Source organism: Sus scrofa, chromosome 7 (genome assembly GCF_000003025.6).
Source record: "Sus scrofa isolate TJ Tabasco breed Duroc chromosome 7, Sscrofa11.1, whole genome shotgun sequence".
In the NCBI taxonomy this organism is placed as follows: Eukaryota; Metazoa; Chordata; class Mammalia; order Artiodactyla; family Suidae; genus Sus; species Sus scrofa.
In genome coordinates, this window is record NC_010449.5 from 92,845,490 (window position 1) to 92,867,325 (window position 21,836).

General features: G+C 42.6%; 1 protein-coding gene across 3 annotated transcripts in view; it reads left to right on the top strand.

The window, feature by feature from the left end:
• EXD2 (exonuclease 3'-5' domain containing 2) overlaps positions 2,469-21,836 on the top strand; it is a 61,087-nt gene continuing 41,719 nt past the window's right edge. The window contains exon 1 of one of the 3 annotated variants that reach the window (XM_005666327.3): positions 2,469-2,734. In XM_005666327.3, coding sequence (XP_005666384.2) covers positions 2,660-2,734 — 75 coding nt within the window. In that variant the 5' untranslated portion in view covers positions 2,469-2,659. The remainder of the gene's footprint in view (positions 2,735-21,836) is intronic. The other 2 variants (XM_013978297.2, XM_001925091.7) reach the window with 2 other exon arrangements.

Genomic DNA, 21,836 nt, shown 5'->3' on the forward strand with positions numbered 1-21,836 from the left:
CTGGGAAGCTAAACCACACCCTCTGAGGCAATCAGCCCAGAATGGTCAGAATTTGCCAGTGAGTCAGCTTCCTTATATCTTGCCCCCTCTGCCAACACAGGACCAAAGAGAGAAAGCCAAACCAGTCCCATAAGAAGCCTGGCTTCTGATTAACCCACTACAATGACCTCCATTCAGAGCATATCTAAAGCCTTCCCTTTTTTTCTGCTGTGAAGCTTTCCCACTTCTCTGCCTGCCTTTGAGTCTTGGCCAGACGCAAGTGATGGTGGCGGTTTCCTGCTACATCAAGTTCTGAATAAACGGCTTCTGTTTTTTCTCATTTGGGTGTTCTTCATCTTTTTCTATACCTTTTTACCTCGAAGCTCTATGTTTTTTTCTCTCTTTTTTTTTTTTAAAAGAGGGTTTTCAGAAGGAAGTGGAGTTACAAGTGGCTCAGTCCATCATCTTCAACTGGAGATCTCTTTGTGCTCTTTTCTCTGGGACCTAGATGTCAGAGACTACCCTTTAGTTCCCACCCCCACCTCCAGCAAGCCCCCCACATAACCTTTGTTTTTTCTCCTTCTTGCAAACCTAGATGCAAAACTCAATACCTATTCAAATTCCTCCAAAGAATCTACTGGAGGCATTCCGTCGTGGCTCAGCGGTTAATGAACTGGACTAGTATCCATGAGGATGCAGGTTCGACCCCTGGCCTTGCTCAGTGGGTTAAGGATCCAGTGTTGCCGTGAGCTATGGTATAGGTCACAGATGTGGCTCAGATCCCGTTTGCTGTGGCTGTGGTGTAGGCCGGTGGCTACAGCTCCGATTCAACCCCTATCCTGGGAACCTCCATATGCCACGGGAGCGGCCCAAGAAATGGCAAAAAGACAAAAAATAAAAAAATAGAATAAAAATAAGGTCCTGCTCTGTTACACATTGACTCTTTTTTTTTTTTTTTTTTTTTTTTTGGCCACTCCATTGTGTATGGAGTTCCCAAGCCAGGGATCATACCCCAGCCACAGTTGCAACCTATGCCACATCTGCGGCAATGCTGGATCCTTTAACCCACTGTGCTGGACCAGGGATCAGACCTTCAGTCCCCATTGTGCTATAGCAGGAACTCCTACACATTGGCTTCTAACAGAACAGATATTTGGGTAGTTCTAATTTAGGGCTATTATTAAGTACAGGTACGAGATTTTTTTGTGCGTGTCCTTTTAGTGAATGTATGTACACATTTCCCATGGATATATACCTACGAGTGAATTTGTTAGTTCAAAGGCCATGCATATTTTCAGGAGTTCCTGTTGTGGTACAGCGGAAACGAATCCAACTAGTTACCATGAGGTTCGGGTTCGATCCTTGGCCTTGCTCAGTGGGTTAACGATCCCGCGTTGCTGTGGCTGTGGTGTAGGCTGGCAGCTACAGCTCCGATTCTACCCCTAGCCTGGGAACCTCCATATGCCATGGGTGAGGCCATAGAAAGCCAAAAAAAAAAAAAGCTTTGCATATTTTCAGCTTTAGTCGATACTGTGAAACAGCTTAACAAAGTGACTGTACACTGCAGCAGCACTGGTTGCTCCAGTCTTGCCAATACTTGGTATTTTTTGTGTTTCATTTTAGCCTTTCCGGTGGTATATAATGGTATCTCACCGTGGTTTTAATTTGCATTTCCTGTTTACCTTTTTGTTTGTCTTTTAGGTGTTCAGGATGGAGCAGATGAAATGCAGGGGGTTCTCTATACCTCCCAAAATATTTTCCCTTATGGATAATAATCTAATAATATGTAGAACCTTTTTCCTGTACTGGAGGCAAAACAATATAGAGGATGAGGGCAACAAGCTTTGCAGTTAGACATACTGAGGTTTGATTTCCAACTCCAATTCTTACTTGTTACCTGAGTAATTTATTTGACCTTTCTCCATTTTATGTAAAATGGCACTAATAATAGTACTGTCTCATGAGGTTGTGAGGATTAAAGAGATAAAATATGTAAAACGTTTTGCAAAGTTCCTAGTACACTGTAAGCACATAATCACCAAATGGCAGCTATTATTATACCTTACATCCTTTCTGTGCAGCACATTACATTTCTCCTTCTATTTTACACATTCTATGATAAAGCAACAGCACGTGGCATACATTAGCTGCCTCACATATAAAAGTTGATGATAAAGACTGGTTGAATGAAAGATTTTAAATAGAAATAGAAGGTACTGTGGTTATCGTTATAAAACATGGCATAATGGCTATAGTAACAAAATGCACTCCTAATGAGGAATACATTATTTAAACAAGTGTTTCTTCTATTTACCTTCATCATTTAACAGTTAAGAGGAAAATAAACGCGGTAGAGAAACACCGCTAATTAGTAATTAGTAATTACATATCCCATATTGCATTTGTGAGGGTTCCAGAGGCTTCCTTAAAACCAAAACTCAAACTAAAATATTACCCAGAAACAAACGCAAAAGCACCACTTTTCTGAAAAGATTTTTAAGCTTTTCCAATTTTAACAGACCCTTTGTTCAGCAGTGGAGAAACTGGGGAGGCAACAGCTGCCCCAGCTGCTTCCGTACAAGATGGCGTCGCCCAATTGTACACCCCAGTTGGGGTTACGTCCTCTTAGCCGGTCACAAGACCGGAAGTGGTTTCGGTCCTAGTGGATCCGGGTGGGTGCATGCAGGTGGCCAAAGAGGTTCCAGTGCTTCAGCGTGAGGTGCCGCAGGTGTTCCAGTCGAGTCCGGGGCCGCAGGTAAGTGAGAATTAGCGGCCGGCAAGGCCTTTCTCCACGCTCGTGCAAGCAGCGGAGGGGGATTCCTGTGCAGACTAAGGAGAGGGCTCGTGAAAGCTGGCGACATCACCGTGTGCGGGGGCGACTGATTGCGGGGACCTCGTTGTCCCCAAGCGACTTGGCCCTGCCCCTCTCCCCGCCCCCCGGCGCGGCCTCCGCTCCCTCCTCGCCCGCAGCGGGGGCGGTTCAGGGTCCTGGTGCGCTGCGGGGACTCTCACCTCCTTACGTGGCCTCCCATGACCTTCCCCGGGCTGCCTTTTCGGACCCCTTTTTGTTCTCTCTAGGGATACCTGCTAAACCTTCGTTATTTCTTGACCCAGTTAGCAAAAAAGGAAGCACCACCCGCAGCTTGTGGCAACTTATTGGGCGCTGCATGTTGCAGGCGTCCACTGTTACAGTTCCGTCCCCTTGGTTCGTGGGGACCTACCCCCGCCCCCATTGTTATTACCCCTTTTCCCCCAGACCACACCCGCTTCTCTGGGTCTTGCTCGGAGCCACTTCTTTCTCTTTTCATATCCTTGGGATCGTTGAAAACTAAACCCTTAATGATTATTTATTACAAAATTGATACCTGCTTGTTGAAATAGAAACACCAAACCTTTATAAGCTTTTGATACACGAATGAACACAACCTCACTTAGATATTCACTCCTTGAAAACACTTTATACTGTTTTTTTAGTTCTATCTTTATAAAGATAGAAGGAACTGTACTGAAAGGTTTTGTTAATATCAAAGTTATGAAGTGCAAGAGAAAAGAGGTTTAATAGGGAGAAGGAATTATTCGTTTTCGTCAGGTTGAGCTTTTTTTTTTTTTAAAGTGTTCTTTTATATTTATTTAAATTGTAATCAGTGCATACAATCGCGTCAAAAATGTAAACAAAATAGATCTTTTTTGACCCATCTCTTTCCATCTCCATCTTTTCTTCTTTCATCTCTTGCCCTCAAGTAAAAACTGCTATTTGGGGTGGTTTTTTTTGTTTGTTTGTTTTCTATTTCTTTTTCCTTACATCTGTTGACATGTGTTTGTATATAAGTATGTAAGATTTTGTGTTAAACTTTTTACAAGTGCATATTTTGCAAATGTGACCTTTTGTACCTATCCGACAACTATTCTTCTTATGCCTAAAAGTGGGTCTTGGAACACTTTCTTTGTCAATATGTAGACATCGACCATGTTCTTTCTGCTTGCTTTGTAAACTCCAGAGTATGCTAAGATTCCGTAGGGAGTTCCCGTTGTGGTGCAGCGGAAATGAACTCTACCAGTATCCATGAGGTTTGATCCCCGGCCTTGCTCAGTGGGTTAAGGATCCAGCGTTGCCATCAGCTGTGGTGTAGGTCACAGACACAGCTCAGATCCTGTGTTGCTGTGGCTCTGGCATAGGCCAGCAGCTGTAGTTCCAATTCAACCCCTGGTCTGGAAACTTACATATGCCACGGGTGTGGACCTAAAAAAGCAATACATAAGTAAATAAATAAATAAATAAAATTCCATGGTATGTGAGATTCTATAGGTTGCTTGCAGTTTTTCACTGTTAGACATGGTGTGGCAGAGCACATCCTTCAACCCTCACACTTGCGGGAGCATTTCTCAAGGCTAGAAACCTGCAGGTGGACTTGGCTGGGTGGGAGGGTGTGGATATTTCATGCCGAACTGCCCACTAACAGTGTATAGCGATATCTATTTTCCCAGCTCTTTTACACATTTGATATCAGTATTTTTTACTTTTACCAATCTGATGGGTAGACAATGATTCTAGTTTGGTGGTTTAATTTGTATTTCCCTAGTTATTAGTGCAACTGAACATCTTTTCATGGTTGTTGGCTGTTTGTATTTCCTTTTTTTGAGAAAGTCTCATTTCTTTTGGGTGTCTTTTTCTGTATGGTAGTGTTTTATATGTTCAGGATATTACTCGTTTGTCGCTTAAATATGTTTGAGATATTTATTCACAACATAGTGCATTTTAAAGTTACTTATCTTTTAACCATAGGGCGTCTTTGTTGAACCAAAGTTGTAAATTTTGTGTTGAAATGTATCAGTGTTCTACTATGTGAATTTTGTATTTTGTGGCTATCACTCCCTACCCCAGTGGTTCTCTCTCTCTCTCTCTCTTTTTTTTTTTTTTGGTGGCCCTGCCACATGTGGGATCCAACCCACCCACAGCTGTAATCATAGCCACAGCAGTGACAACACCAGATCCCAGTGAGCAACAAGGGACCTCCTCCCATTGGTTCTCAAATGGGAGATATTTTGCTTTCTAGGAGCCATTTGGCAGTGTCAGGAGACCTTTTTTGGGCTGTTTTCTAGTGGGTAGGAGCCAGGGATGCTGCTAACCCTCCTGAGTAAACAGGAAAGCCCCTGCAACAAAGAATTTTTCTGGCCTAAAATGTCAATAGTACTGAAATTGAAAAACTCTGTTCTACCCTAAGGCAGAGCTTTCTCTTATAACTATGCTTTCTTCTTTAATTTCTTACATGTTAGAGTTTTTCTCTAATTCTCGTGTGTGTGTGTGTGTGTGTGTGTGTGTGTGTGTGTGTGAGAGAGAGAGAGAGAGAGAGAGAGAAAGAGAGAGAGAGAGAAAGAGGTGTGCATAATTGTTCTTTTCTAAATAATGTCACTCTGAATATTCAGTCCATTCTTGACCTATTAATCTAAGATTCCACATAAATCGTGTACTAATTTCTCACCCCGTGCACACAGATTCTAGAGTCAATCTTCTGTTCTTTGTCCTAATTTCCTATTTTGCTGGATCAATACCACAACATCTAATATTCAATATGTATTATACTTTGATATCTAAAGTCTATTTAGGTCTATAAAAACCTAAGTAGGGTAAATAGTCCCTAATGGTTATTATTGTTATTTTAATGGAAGTCATATGCTTTTTCAGCTCACAGATTCATTCTTTATGGTTTTGGGGATAGTCGTACAGTTTCTTTGCCAGACTAATTTTAGAATCAGGTTGTCAAATTCTTCTTTTTTTTCTTTTTTTTTTTGCTTTTTATGGCCTCACCCTCAGCATACGGAGATTCCCAGGTTAGGGGTCTAATCCGAGCTACAGCTGCCGGCCTTACACCACAGCCATAGCAACACAAGATCTGAGCCGTGTCTTCGACCTATGCCACAGCTCAAGGCAATGCCAGATCCTTAACCCACTGAGCAAGGCCGGGGATCGAACCCACAATCTCATGGTTCCTCGTCAAATTTGTTTCCGATGCGCCACGACGGGACTCCAAATTCTTTTTTTTTTTTTTTTAATGGCTTTATTGAGATGTAATTCACGCGATTCATTGTTTGAAATGTACGGTTCAGTGATTTTTAGTATATTCACAGTTATGCAGCCATCACCACAATCTAATTTTAGAACATTTTTACCATTTCGAATGGAAAGCCATACCTATAAGCAGTCACTCCCTTCCCATTCTCCAATACCCTAGCCCTAGGCAACTGCTAATCTCTTTGCCTTTGTAGATCTGGGTATTTCCTATAAATGGAATCATACAATTTGTGGTCCGTTGTGACTGGCTTCTTTCACTCAGCACAGTGTTTTCAAGGTCCATCCGTGTTGCAGCATGTGTCTGTACGAGTCTTTTTTATTGCCGAATAAAATTCCATCCTGTGGTGTGTTTGTTTCCTAGGGCTGCAGGATCAAAGTAAGACAAACTATGGGTTAGAATAACAAAGGTATTCTCTCACAGTTCTGGAGGCTTTAAAGTCCAAAGTCAAGGTGTGTGTAGGGCTGTGTTCTCTCCAAGAGCTCCAGCAGAGAATCCTTTCTTGCCTCTTTCTAACTTTGGTGGTTGCCAGCAGTCCTTGCCATTCTCTGGCATTCCTTGGCTTGCAAGTACATAACTCCAGCTTCTGCCTGTCCTCACATGGCCTTCTTCCCAGAGCATCTGTCTTCACATCGATATTGTCTGTGTGCAGGTCTGTCTCTGTGTCTCTTCTCCCCTTCATGGAAGGACACCAATTATATTGGATGAAAGGCCCTCTACTCCAGCATGGCCTCATTTTAACTTGATTAGGTGTGCAGAGGCCTTTTCCAAACAGGGTCACTTTCATACGTACTGGGGGTTAGGATTTCACTGTTTCTTTGGGGAACACAGTTTTTGGGGGAACCCATAACTTGTGGATATGCTACTTTTTAAATTTTTTTAAAAATTTTTTGTCTTTTTAGGGCTGCACTTGCGGCATACGGAGGTTCCCAGGCTAGGGGTCGAATTGGAGCTGCAGCCACTAGCCTACATCACAGCCACAGTCACTTTGTCGGGTCCAAGCCGAGTCTGTGACCTACACCATAGCTCACAGCAACACCAGATCCTTAACCCACTGAGCAAGGCCAGGGATTGAACCTGAGACCTCATGGATGCTAGTCAGATTCGTTTCCCCTGAGCCCTGACAGGAAATCCCCATGTTACATTTTATTTATTCATTCATCAGCTGATAGACATTTAGGTTGTCTCCATATTTGGCTTTTATGAATAATGCTGCTTCGAACTTTTGTTTGGACATGTATTTTCATTCATACGGCAGCTCTATGTTTAATTGTTTTTTAAAGGAACTGCCAGATGATTTGTTCAAGCAGCTGTGCCATTTTATGTTCCCATCAGCAATGTATGAGTGTTCTAATTTCTCCATATTATTGCCAGTTCTTATTATTGGTCTTTTTAATTAGAACCATCCTAGTGGGTGTGAAGCAGTATCCTTTGTGGTTTGATTTGCATTTCCCTAATAGCTAATGATGTTGAGCATCTTTTCATGTGTTTATTGGCCACTTGTATATCTGCTTTGAAGACATGTCTATTCAGATCCTTGCCTATTTTTAATTGGTTTGTCTTTTTATTACTGAGTTGTAAGAGTTTTTACATATTCTAGATATATGCCCTTACCAGATATATGATTTGCAAATATTTTCCCCCATCCTGTGGCTATTTTTCACTTTCTTGATGGTCAATTCACTTTTTTAAAAATTTTTTAAAAATTAAATTTGTGTTTAATTTATTTACCTTATTTTGAGTATTTCTGTAAAACGATCTTCTTTATTAAAGAAAAATAGGGTGATTATAGTGCCTTATGTAGAGAGTTGTTGAAAGGATTAATGTATGCATGAATAAACATGAGCATACATGAGTATGCACCTAAAGAGCCCGGCACAGGTACATACTTTGTAAGTGATAGCTGCCGTAATACGTCTCTGCTCATCTGGTCTTAGATAGTTTACGGTAAAGTTTTCTGTTTTTCTTTGTATTGATCTTGCACATTTCTTGTTGAGTTTATACCTAGGTTTGTGTGTGTGTACATGTGGTGGTTGTTTTAAAACATGTAGTTTGTATTTTTATTTTATTTTTTATTATTTATTTATTTTTGCTTTTTAGGGCCGCACCCACGGCATATGGAGGTTCTCAGGCTCAGAGTCTAATCGGAGCTACAGCTGCCGGCCTGCATCACAGCCACAGCAATGCCAGACCTGAGCAGCGTCTTGGACCTACACCACAGCTCACGGCATCACCCGATCCTTAACCCACTCAGTGTGGCCAGAGATCGAACCTGCGTCCTCATGGATACTAGTCAGATTCTTAACCCACTGAGCCACAGTGGAAACTCCAGGATTTTCTTTTTTTAAGTTTCCAATTTTAATTTTTAAAAATTTTTAATTTTTTTTGCTTTTTAGGGCTGTGCCTGTGTCATATGGAAGTTCATAGGCTAGAGGCTGAATCAGAGCTGCAGCCACCGGCCTGCACCACAGCCACAGCAGTGCAAGATCTGAGCTCTGTCTACGACCTACACTGAAGCTCAGAGCAACGCCAGATACTTAACCCACTGATCGATACCGGGGATTGAACGCACACCCTCATGGATACTAGTCAGGTTCATTACTGTGGAGCTACAACAGGAACTCCTAATTTTTATTTTATCATGGAGTATAGTTGATTTATAATGTATTAGTTTCAGGTGTACAGCAAAGTGATTCAGTTATACACATAAATATGTCTATTCTTTTTCAGATTCTTTTCCCATATAGGTTATTACAAAACATAGAGTGAAGTTTCCTATGCTATACAGTAGGTCCTTGTTGATTATCTTATTTTATATATAGTAGTGTGTTTATATTAATCCCAAACTCTTAATTTATTCCTCTCCCCCGTTATGAATGGGATTTTCTTCATATATATATATTTTTCCTTTTTTGGCTGTCCTATGGCTTATGGAATTCCCGAGCCAGGGATCAGATCCAAGCTGTGCAACCTGTGCCACAGAGGTGGCAACACTGGATCCTTAACCAACTGTACTGGGCCAGGGATTGAACCTACATCCCAGCACTGCAGAGATGCTGCTGATCCTGTTGAGCCACAGCAGGAACTCCTTCATATTTTTATAATGGATTTGAAAAGCTATTGATTTTGGAGTTCCCTTCGTGGCTCAGTGGTTAACGAATCTGACTAGGAACCATGAGGTTTCGGGTTCGATCCCTGGCCTCGCTCAGTGGGTTAAGGATCCGGCTTTGCGGTGAGCTGTGGTGTAGGTCACAGATGCGGCTCAGATCTGGTGTTGCTGTGGCTCTGGTGTAGGCCAGTGGCTACAGCTCTGATTAGACCCTTTGTCTGGGAACTTCCACATGCCGAGGGTGCGGCCCTGGAAAAAACAAAAAGACAAAAAAAAAAAAAAAAAAAAAAAAAAAGCTATGGGTTTTATATTCATCAGACTTTCAAAACTTCAAGTTGTAAAAGTTGTGACTTGTTTACTTCTCCAGGTGATTCTGATGCCGCCATTCTCTTAGGTTCTTTTCCATTCTGCCTTCTTTTGCCCTGATTTGGGTCTCCTTCCTCTCTTGGCTCTACTATTGTGAGTCTTCTAATGGGTCTGCCTGCCTCCAGCCTTGCCCTCCTCCAATCTGGCAGCCACACTGCCACCATGGTGTTCTTTAACTATGAGCCTGAACTTGTCACTTCCCTTATAGGTCTGTTACTGGCTCCCCACCACCTATAAGGTTTTATCTTACAGGGTAAGATAAAGCTCCTCATGACCTGGCCTGTATTCACTCCTTCCAGCAGCATCCGTCTCTGTTTCCTTACTTACACATTACGCTCTTGCAGGGCGCTATCCAGGAGACATATAATGTGAGCCCATAAATAATTGAAAGCTTTCTAGTAGCCACATTACAAGCAATTTTAACAGGGTTTAAAGTTATAGCCAGTATATCCAAAACATTATTTCAACGTAAGATGTAAGAATTTAATATGGAATTAATTGAGATAGAAAGTATAATGGAGGTTACCAAGGGCTGGGGAGGGAGGAATCGGAAGTTATTGTTTAATGGGTACAGAGTTTGTTTGGGATGATAAAGCAGTTCTAGAAATGGATAGTGGTGATAGTTGCATGACATTGTGAATGCAGTTATGCCACTGCATGATCCGCTTAAAAATAGTTAAAATGGTTCTTTTCGTGTTATGTATATTTTACTACAATGAAAAAGGTCACCTTAAAAATCAATACGGAGGAGTTCCCGTTGCGGCTCAGTGCTAACAAACCCGACTAGTATCCATGAGGATACAGGTTCAATCCCTAGCCCTGTTCAGTGGGTTAAGGATCTGGAGTTGCCATGAGCTGTGTTGTAGGTCGAAGACGTGGCTTGGATCTGGCATTGCTGTGGCTATGGCGTAGGCCAGCAGCTGCAGCTCCTATTCAACCCCAGCTTGGGAACTTCCATATGCTATGGGTGCAGCCCTTAAAAAAACAATATGAAAATTATCAGTAAGATATTCTTCCTTTTTTTCAAGAGTACGTTTTCAAAATTCAGTACATGTTAAATTTGCTTGAACTTTTTCACCTGTACCATGATGCTTCATGCCTTTTGTATCCTTGCACATTCTGTTCCCTCTGCCCAGAGTGCCCTTCCCTCTGCCAGGTGCACCTGGAGAATGTTTGCTCATTTTTTAATGCCAGTCCCAATCTCAGATATAATCCACCCACTCTTTCCTCTTGGCCATCCTTGTACTCACCTGTGTCTCTGTAGTTGGTGTTATCCCACTGTATTGCAGTTTGTTCAATACACACATTTCTACTTTTCTGAAGCCTGCATTTTTTTTTTTTTTTGTCTTTTTAGGGCTGCACCTGAGGCATATGGAGGTTCCCAGGCTAGGGGTTGAATCAGAGATACACCACAGCCACAGCAACAAAGGATCCAAGCCTCATCTTCGACTTACACCACAGCTCACAGCATCGCTGGATCCTTAACCCACTGAGCAAGGCAGAGGATCGAACCTGCATCCTCATGGATGCTAGTCAGATTTGTTAACTGCTGAGCCAGGACGGGAACTCCTTGCAGCCTGCATTTTTGAAAGCAGATTGTGCCTTTTAACTCTTTTTACCCAGAGTCTAGCACAATATCTGGTTTATTGAAAGTGCTACATACATGTTTGCTGAATAAAATCCTTTGGGACTCTCTTCCCCAATCTCTCCATATAAAAAGGAAATAGTCAGGTCTTTTTTGTGTTGCTAAGACTTCCCTCACATGGGGGTACCCCACTTGCTCCTTCCATTTCTCCATGTGGCCCTTGTTCACAGGCCATGCATGATCAAGAGTAAGTAGGAACCTGACTGTGTGCCTCGGAATTCCATGTCTGAGGGAGCCCTTCTCAGTGGAAGCAAATTAATAATACTCTGTTTTTTAAACTTTTCTGCTTTAATGTAACCTCATTTTAGTGTTAAGTATAGAGATAGAATGAAATACAAAAATAAATTTGAAAAATGAATTAATAAAAACATGTTAGGAGATGATAATTTCTTTGAAAACAGAAATTCACTTTTTTATACAAAAACATGTTTAAGTTGGGAGGGAAGGTGCAATTAAGATTCAAGTTGGTCAGGGTTCCTGCTGTGGTGCAAGCAGGTTAAGGACCTGGTGTTGCCACAGCTGTGGCATAGGTTGCAGCTGTGGCTCAGGTTTGACCTTTGGCCCAGGAACTTCCATGTGCTGTGAGTGTGGCTAAGAAAAAAAAAGATGCAAGTTGGTCTCAAGGGATAAAAGGTTTGGCTAAAACAAACAAAAGGATATTTAGAAGAAAGAAATGTAAAATTTATTTATTTGTCTTTTTAGGGCTGCACCTGAGGCACATGCAAGTTCCCAGGCTAGGAGTTGAATAGGAGCTATAGCTGCCAGCCTACACCACAGCCACAGCAACTTGGGATCTGAGCCACATCTGTAACCTACACCACAGCTCATGGCCATGCTGGATCCTTAACACACTGAGCGAGGCCAGGGATTGAACCTGCATCCTCTTGAGTTCCAATCAGGTTCATTACCACTGAGCCATGACGGGAACTCCAAGAAATGTAAAATTTTGGATTTAAGTGCAAAATATAAATTACAAACATACAAAATGTAAATGCAATCTGATTTCAGTGAATTTTAATTTATCACAAACTTGATATGACTTATCAGTTTAATTCTTATCTTCAAAAATCTGTCATTTCATCTAGTATTACTAAAATATAGGGTCCAGACACTGCAAAGTAATAGTACCCAGGAAGTCCACGCCAGTGAGACCATGTCTCAAGAATTGAATACAGACCTGGGTGTCACACTTTAAGAAATTCCCGTTGTGGCTCAGTGACTAGTATTCATGAGGACTCAGGTTTGATCCTGGCCTTTCTCAATGGGTTAAGGATCTGGTGGCGTTGCCATGAGCTGTGGTTTCGGTTGCCAACGTGGCTCAAATCCTGGGTTGCTGTGGCTATGGTGTAGGCCAACAGCTACAGCTCTGATTCGACCCCTAGCCTGGGAACTTCCACACGCCACCAGTGAAGCCCTAAAAAGCAAAACAAAAACAAAACCAAAAAAACAACCACAGGCTTCAGAAAAGTAGAAATGTGTGTATTGAACAAACTGCAATACAGTGGGATAACACCAACTACAGAGACACAGGTGAGTACAAGGATGGCCAAGAGGAAAGAGTGGGTGGATTATATCTGAGATTGGGACTGGCATTAAAAAATGAGCAAACATTCTCCAGGTGCACCTGGCAGAGGGAAGGGCACTCTGGGCAGAGGGAACAGAATGTGCAAGGATACGAAAGGCTGTTTAGAAGGATCTAGCCACAACGGTGAGTGGCCTATAAACTAGTGATAAGCTAGGTCACAGGGAGACTGGTTGGGTTAAGTAGAATGTGCTAAGGGCAGTCCTAAAGCTGTCTTCACATGTTTCACAGGCTCTCAGGAGGGATGAACACTTTTGTCATTTCAGAGGCCAGGCCGAACATCAAAGAGAGCAGTTTCTATGTAGGGAACTTTACAGAATGCAAGGATTTTCCAAAAAGACTGCCTCATAAGATAATGAACTCTCTTCTCAGAGCTATTCAGGTAGAGCCCAGGTCATGATCCGTCAGGATTACCAAGGAAGGAAATCTTGAATTGTGTGGGAGCTGAATCTGGCTCCTAAATTTTAGCTCTCTGATCTTTTTTTCTTTTCTTTTTTTGCTTTAATAAGAGTTCTCTAGTTTATGGGGCCCCAGTAGTATGCTAAGTGCTAGGTAAAGTATTCTGTCTTTTTCTTTTTTTTTTTTTTAAGGCCTCACCCTCAGCATATGGAGGGAGGTTTCCAGGCTAGGGGTCAAATGGGAGCTACAGCTACAGCGTACACCACAGCCACAGCAACACTGGATCCTTAACCCACTGAGCAAGGCCAGGGATCTAACCTGCGTCCTCATGGATGCTAGTCGGGTTCGTTAACTGCCGAGCCATGACAGGAACTCCATATTTTGATCATCTTACTTAAGCCTCACCATATTCCTACATGGTAGATATGATCTTCCCCATTTTACTGATGAGGAAACTGAGGCTTAGAGAAGTTCGGTAAATTGCCCAAGTTTATGAAGCTAGCACATGGCAGAGGCTGGATTTGAACCCGCAGTATTTGACTCTAGGGCTCATGTTATTGTGCTACTCTCTGAACACCTTAACATATTTAATTCATTAAAATGAGATTTGTTGCAGGAATATAATCATATATCTTAATGTTAAATGGGATATTTACATTGTCTCTCTCTAAAAAGCACCACTAACAAACTTATATTTTTCTGGTATGGAATTTGAAAAACCAAAACTATTTATAATCCTGCTCCCATTAGGTAACCACTATTATCAGTTTGATGTTCAATTCTTTCATACAGTTGTTTTTTTTTTTTTTTTAGTAAGCAGGGCAATTCCTTTCAGTCACTGGAGATGGCGAGGCATTGAAAGCTTTGGATCCCAGAGCAAGTCCTTGGGAGGTGTCTTAATTGGTTTGAGTTGCTGTAATAGAATACGACAGACTGGGTGCCTTATAGACAGCAAAAATTTCTCATGATTCTGGAGGCTGGAAGTCCAAGATCAGTTTGCCAGCGTGGTTGGGTCCTGGTGAGAGCTCTTTCCTGGGCTGCAGACTGTCCACAACTCTTTTTCTTTTTTTTTTTTTAAAGGGCCGCACCCATGGAATGTGCAAGTTCTCAGGCTAGGGGTTGGATCAGAGCTGCAGGGGCTGGCCTATACCACAGCCATAGCAATGCCTGATCTGAGCCATGTGTTTGACCTACACGACAGCTCATGGGAATGCCGGATCCTTAACCCACTGAGCAAGGGATCAAACCCACATCCCCATGGATACTAGTCAGATTTGTTGCCACTGAGCCACAATGGGAACACCTATCCACCACTTCTTTTTTTTTTTGTCTTTTTGCCATTTCTTGGGCCGCTCCTCGCGGCATATGGAGATTCCCAGGCTAGGGGTTGAATCAGAGCTGTAGCTGCCAGCCTACGCCAGAGCCACAGCAACGCAGGATCTGAGCCGCGTCTGCGACCTACACCACAGCTCACGGCAACACCAGATCCTTAACCCACTGAGCAAGGCCAGGTATCGAACCCGCAACCTCATGGTTCCTAGTCGGATTCGTTAACCACTGCACCACAACGGGAACTCCCCTATCCACCACTTCTTATTGTATCCTCATGTGGCAGAGATCAGAGGGTAAGCAAGCTGTATTCTGAAGTGACTTTTTAAGGGCACTCATCCCATTCACATGGCCTCATCTGATCTGAACTACCTTCCAAAGGCTCTGCTTCCTATACCATCCCACTGGAGGGTTAGGGTTTCCATATAAATTTTAGAGGGACATAGACATTTGGCCCATAACACGAGGTTTGATTTTTCTTACTCCAAGCCCAGTATTGAACCATATTGTTTCTTTATTAGCATCAAGACTCAATAAGGAAAAAAAAATTTTTGTTTCCTATGAATAAATAGATTTTGATGATTGAATTAGAAACATTTATCATAAAATGTTAACATACAATACCTTGAATTGAGTTTTATTCATTCAATAAATACTTATTGTTATTAGCTCTGTGCTTAGTTGCCGAGGAAATTAATCATAAATGAAGAAGCCAGTTAAGTGGTGAAGAAGCAGTTAAGGTCCCTGTTTTCATGGGGTTTACATTCTAGTGGGAAAGACAGAAAGTGAATAAACTAACAGTCATTATTCATCAGGCCAGCGGGAAAAAAATCAGGAATATCCCTAATTTTGATAATTACATACAACCATGTAACCCAAGTCTCCTTCAAGACATAAAACTTTACCACAATTCCAGAAAGTTCCCTCATGCCTGAAATGCTTCTCCTTAGAATTTGGCATCACTGGCTCCTTTTTGTCATTCAGTGCTCAGCTTTTAAAAGTCTCTTCCCTGTATCCACCACTCCCGAGGCAACTACTATTCAGATTTTTTTCCCCACCGTAGATTGGTTTTAGCTGTTCTAGAACTTTATATAAATAGAATTATACAGTATCTCTTTTGTATCTGGCTTCTTTCACGAAGCCTGATGTTATTTGAGATCCATCCAAGTCACATGGACCAGTAATTCATTCCTTCTTATTACTGATTAGCATTCCATTGTATGGATGTACCACTTGGACAGTTTCCAGTTTGGGGCTGTTATGAATATTCTTTTTTTTTTTCTTTTTCTTTTCACGGCCGAGCCTGTGGCATATGGACGTTCCCAGACTAGGGGTCAAATCTAAGCTGCACCTACTGGCCTACACCACAGCCACAGCAACACCAGATCCGAGCCACATCTGTAACCCACACCGCAGCTCGTGGCAATGCTGCATCCAACCCACTGAGAGAGGCCAGGGATTGAACACAGATACTGTGTAGGGTTCTTAACCTGCTAAGCCACAGCGGGAACTCCTGAATATTCTTATACAAGTTTTTTCGTGGATAAATTTAATTTACCAGCTTGGGACGCAGAGAACTGGACCAAAGATGACCTCCTTCATATTCCAGATCTTCATTATGTGGATACTGAGTTTCTCAATCCATCCTCTGTGTCTCTCCTCTCATATTTGCTGTCTCTGTATCTCTGCATGGCATTCTGGGAGACCTCCTCAGATATATCCTCAATTCAGTAACTCTCTATGTCTGATCTACTGTTTAACCCGTGAGTATTGAGTTTTTAAAAAATTTTAACAAATACTTTTCATATCTAGAAATTCTACTTTTAGTTGCCTCCTGTTCATGTTTTTTATCTTATTTTCCTGATTGTTACTTTGAAGTCTCTTTCAGATCTCAGATATAGATTTTTTTGTTTGCTGGCTCTGTGAATGATTTTTATTGGCTTTAGAGTCTTGGGGTTTAGTTTGTTTTGATTTGATTTGTTTGTGAGCACTCTTCCAGGGGCCGATCTTCCGTAAGAGTCCCGCATGTCTCCTGCAGGGCAGAAACACAGCATTGAGTGGTCAAACAGTTTTATGATCACCTCTGCCTTGTTCCAACAGAACGCACCAGTTCTGAGCATTTTAGTTTTAGTTCCTTGGCAGAGGGTTTCATTTTGCAAGGATAATGTGAACTGGGGCCCTGTATCAGTCCAGAGTGCAGATTTGAGGGGCTGTCTGCTCATGAGGAACTCTTCATCTTAATTTTTAAAAAGTAAATGAAAGATTCTTTATGTTCTCTAGTGTTTTATGATTATTAGAAGTTTCACATACATGATTCCATGTGTAACTCCCTTTTTCTCTCCTCCTCCTATATTGACCCCCTCCCTTCTTTCTCCCCACTGGTACCCACTAGTTTGTTGTCTATATAATATGATTCTGCTTTTTTTTTTTTTGTTATAGTCACTAGTTGGTTGTATTTTTATCATACAGTATTTGTGTTTCTCTGTCTGACTTATTTCACTTGGTGTAATGCCCTCCAAGTCCATCCATGTTCTGCACATGGCAAAATTTCCTTCTTTTTAATGACTGGGTAATATTCCAATGTATATACCATATCTTCTTTATCCATTCATCTATTGATGGACATTTAGGTTGCTTGCAAACTTTGGCAGTTGTAAATAATGCTGCTGTGAACACTGGGGTGCGTGTATCTTTTCAAATTAGTGTTTTTGGCTATATACCCAGGAATGGAATTGCTGGGTCATATGGTAGTTATTTTTTTAGTTTTTGGCAAAACCTCCATGCTATTTTCCACAGCAGCTGCACCAGTTTACATTCCCACCAAGAGTGTATGAGGGTTACCTTTTTTCCACATTATTGCCAACATTTGTTAATTGTGTTCTTTTTGATGGTTTTTTTTTTTTTTTTTTTTTTTTTTTTGGCTATGCCAATGGCATGCAGAAATTCCCAGGCCAGGAACTGAACCTAAGCCACAGCAGGGAGGTAAAAGACCCAAATAAACATCCTGGAGTTTCTGTTGTGGCGCAGCGGAAACGAATCCGACTGGGAACCATGAGGTTGCAGGTTCGATCCCTGGCCTCGCTCAGTGGGTTAAGGATCTGGCATTGGCTGTGAGCTGTGGTGTAAGCCAGATGTGGTCTCAGATGTGGCCCGGATCCTGCGTTGCTGTGACTGTGGTGTAAGCCAGCAGCCTGTAGCTCTGATTCGAGCCTGGGACCTACACCACAGCTCATGGCAATGCCAGATCCTTAACCCCCTCAGCGAGGCCAGGGATCGCACCTGCATCCTCATGGATCCTAGTTGGGTTCGTTAACCACTGAGCCACAATGGAAACTCCATGTTGTCATTTCTTTTCATTTTTTTTTTCTGTTCTGCATCAGTGATTTCCACTACTCTGTCTCCATATCACCAATCAGTTCCTCTTTATCATTTAGTCTATTATTGATTCCTTCTAGTGTAGCTTTCATTTCAGTTACTGTATTCTTCATCTGTTTGGTTGGTCTTTATAATTTCTAACTCTCTGGTAAAAAACTTCTAATTTCTTGCTCTGTGCATCCATTCTTCTCCTGAGTTTTTTCATCATCTTCAGGATCATTACTCTGAACTCTTTTGTCAGGTAGGTTGTCTGTCTCCACTTCACTTAGTTCTTCTGTTTTTTTTTTTACTCAAATGAATTTATCACATCTGTAGTTGTATAATGATCATAACAATCTGATTTCACAGGATTTCCATCCCACAGCCCAAGCACATCCCCCCACCCCCCAAACTGTCTCCTCTGGAGACCATAAGTTTTTTCAATGTCTGTGAGTCAGCATCTGTTCTGCAAAGAAGTTCAGTCTGTCCTTTTTTCAGGTTCCAAATGTCAGTGAAAGCATTTGATGTTGGTGTCTCATTGTATGGCTGACTTCACTTAGCATGATCGTTTCTAGGTCCATCCATGTTGTGAAAAATGCTGGTATTTCGTTCTTTTTAATGGCTGAGTAATATTCCATTGTGTGTATGTACCGCATCTTCTTGATCCACTCCTCTGTCGATGGACATTTAGGTTGTTTCCATGTTTTGGCTATTGTAAATAGTGCTGCAATGAACATTGGAGTGCATGTGTCTTTGCGAGTCGTGGTTTTCTCTGGGTAGATGCCCAGGAGTGGAATTGCTGGATCAAATGGTAGTTCTATGTTTAGTTTTCTGAGGAATCTCCATACTGCTTTCCACAGTGGTTGCACCAATTTACAGTCCCACCAACAGTGTACTAGTGTTCCTTTTTCTCCACACCCTCTCCAGCACTTATTGTTTGTAGACTTTTTGATGATGGCCATTCCGTCTGGTGTAAGGTGGACCCTCAGAGTGGTTTTGATTTGCATCTCTCTAATAATGAGTGATGTTGAACATCTTTTCATGCGTTTTTGGCCAACTGTATGTCTTCTTTGGAGAACTGTCTGTTTAGATCTTCTGCCCATTTTTTGATAGGCTTGTTTGTTTTTTTTGGTATGGAGCTGCAGAGTTGTTTATAAATTTTGGAGATGAATCCCTTGTCAGTTAATTCACTTGCAAAGATTTTCTCCCATTCTGTGGGTTGTCTTTTTGAGTTGTTTAGGGTTTCCTTTGCTGTGCTTCTGGGGTTTTATCTTTTATCATCTGGAACATGTTCCCCACCACCTCATTCTAAGTTGCTATTTGTATTTTTATGTATGCAGTAGGTTAGTTACAATTCTTGATCTTGGAGAAGTGGCCCTCTGTAGGAGACATCCTGTGTGTCCCAGCAGTGCACTCCCCTCTCATCACTCAAACTATGTGCCTAAAGGGTTCCCTCAAAGAGGGCTGCATGGGTCCTTCTGTTGTGGTGGGTTGACTCTGTGGCTGGTCTGGTAGGCTCGTTTGGCCTCTGATCCGGTTATTGCCAGGTCCTGCCTTGTGTGGATGCTGCTGGCTGCTGTTTAGCAGGACCTTGTCACAAGGTGGCTGGCCGCAGAACCCTAGGGTGTCCCAGGGCTAGGGCTGGCTCACTGGTGGGCACAGTCAGGGTCCTGAAAGCTCTGGGGCTGTTGTCTGCCCACTGGCAAGTGAAACCAGTTCCCAGGGTTAGTGCTGGACTACTGGCAGGCAGAGTAGGTTCCTGGAGTCGGCTTCAGGGCTCAGGGATCCCAGAACTTGTTCCATATCATTGGTAGCGGGGAAGGGAGATGATTCCTGACACAGTTGGGTGTAGGGTTCGGGGTGTCCTGAGGCTTGCTAGTGGACCAGGACAGGGCCCAGCTGGTCCCAGGTAGGGTCTGGCCTGCTGTGGGCAGGCTGGGTCTGCAGACTGTGGGAATGTGTTTTCCTTGTGTCTGGTGTCTGCTCCTTGTGAGTGAGGCTTGTCTAGACATAGTGCTGGCTTCCTGAGGGCAAAGCTGTTACCTGCCCCTAGTGGGTGGTGCTGAGTCTTGACCCTCTGGTGGTCAGGGCCATGTTTAGTGGCACTGTGGGCCCACAAAGTCTTTAGCTAGCCTATCTGATGATGGGTGCGACTGTGTTAGTTGTTTGGCCTGAGGCATCCCAGTTCTGGGTGGGGTCAGGTCTAGCTTGAATGAGCTAGAAGGAGGAGCCCCAAATCATGCCCATGGGCACTGGCTCCCAGATATGACTGCACAGTATCTGTGTCCCCAGGGTGAGCTGCAGCTATCTGCACCTCTCCAAGGCCAGCAGGTGGGTCTGACCCAGGCTCCTATCAAAGTACTGCTTTTGTCCTGGATCCCAGTGGGTGTGCAATTTTGTGTCCACCCTTTAGGAGTCACGTCTGTATTTCTCACAGTCCTTTGGGACTCCCGAAATTAAGCCCTGCTGGCCTTCAAAGCCAAATGCTCTGGGAACTCATCTTTCTGGCACAGGACCCCCTGGGTTAGGGAACCCAATGTGGGGCTCAGAACTTTCACTCCTGGGGGAGAACTTCTGTACTATAATTATTCTCCAGTTTGTGAGTAGCCCACCTGGAGGTATGCGACTGGTTATAAGAGTTGGCTCTTCCTACCCATCTTTTTTTTTTTTTCCCCCTTCTTTGTGTCTTTAGTTGTAGAAGATATTTTCTGGGAGGTTTCAGTCTTTTTCGTAGATGGTTCTTCTGCAGATAGTTGTGGTTTTGGTGAGCTCAGGGTCTTTCCCACCACCTTGGCTGATCTCCAAGGGACTTTTCATATTCTCAGCCTTGGGCAGGTGACTTTCCTGGGCCATAGTAGGTAAATAGTTCAAGGTCCTTGCTCATGGACAAAGCAACACTTTCCTGCATCCCAACTGTGTCCTAGGCCTATGGCCCAGACTTCTGTCCCTGGGCTGTTGATATACCAGCATTGGAGGTGGTACGAGTTCTGGTCTCTGCCCAGCTTTATCTCCTACCTACTGTGGTTCCCCTCTTCCATTTCTGGCACCTTTCTTTTTCTTTTTTCTTTTTTCTTTTCTTTTCTTTTCTTTTTTTTTTTTTTTTTGTCTTTTTGCCTTTTCTAGGGACACTTCCCTCGGCATGTGGAGGTTCCCAGGCTAGGGGTCTAATCGGAGCTGTAGCCCCTGGCCTATGCCACAGCCACAGCAACTCGGGATCTGAGCCACGTCTGTGACACCGCAGCTCATGGCAACACCAGATCCTTAACCCACTGAGCAAGGCCAGGGATCGAACCCGAAACCTCATGGATACTAGTCAGGTTCTTAATCTGCGGAGCCACAGTGAGAACTCCACCTTTCTTCTTTTTAAGATTAACTATATATTAAACTTTTATTATCTTTATAATGTTTTCTCCAACATTTGTATGTTTAGAGTGGGAAAGGGGAGGGTTTTCATATCTTCCCAGATTATTTTAATTAGAAATCTCTCTATGCAGATTCTTTAATCTCGTTAAGTCTCAGTCTCTTCAATAAAAGTATTGGGGAAAGTACATATGCATACTTAACCATAGTTTCTGCAAAAAAGTAGATATTTTATTTTATTTTATTGTCTTTTTGCCTTTTCTAGGGCCAATCCCATGGCATATGGAGGTTCCCAGGCTAGGGGTCTAATCGGACCTGTAGCTGCCGGCCTACGCCAGAGCCACAGCAACACGGGATCCGAGCCGCGTCTGCAATGACGGATCCTTAACCCACTGAGCAAGGCCAGGGATCAAACCCACAACCTCATGGTTCCTAGTCAGATTCATTAACCACTGAGCCACGACGGGAACTCCAAAAAGTAGATATTTTAAAAAGAGCATAGCCATTTTATTATTTTCCTTAGTAGTGTAATAATTGTTGTCAATCCATTTTTCCTTCTCCAATGCTTAATATCTTTGTAGGCATAATTATAGCCCAGAAAATTATTTAAAAATTTTTGTTGTTGAAGCTTTTAAACTTTTATAA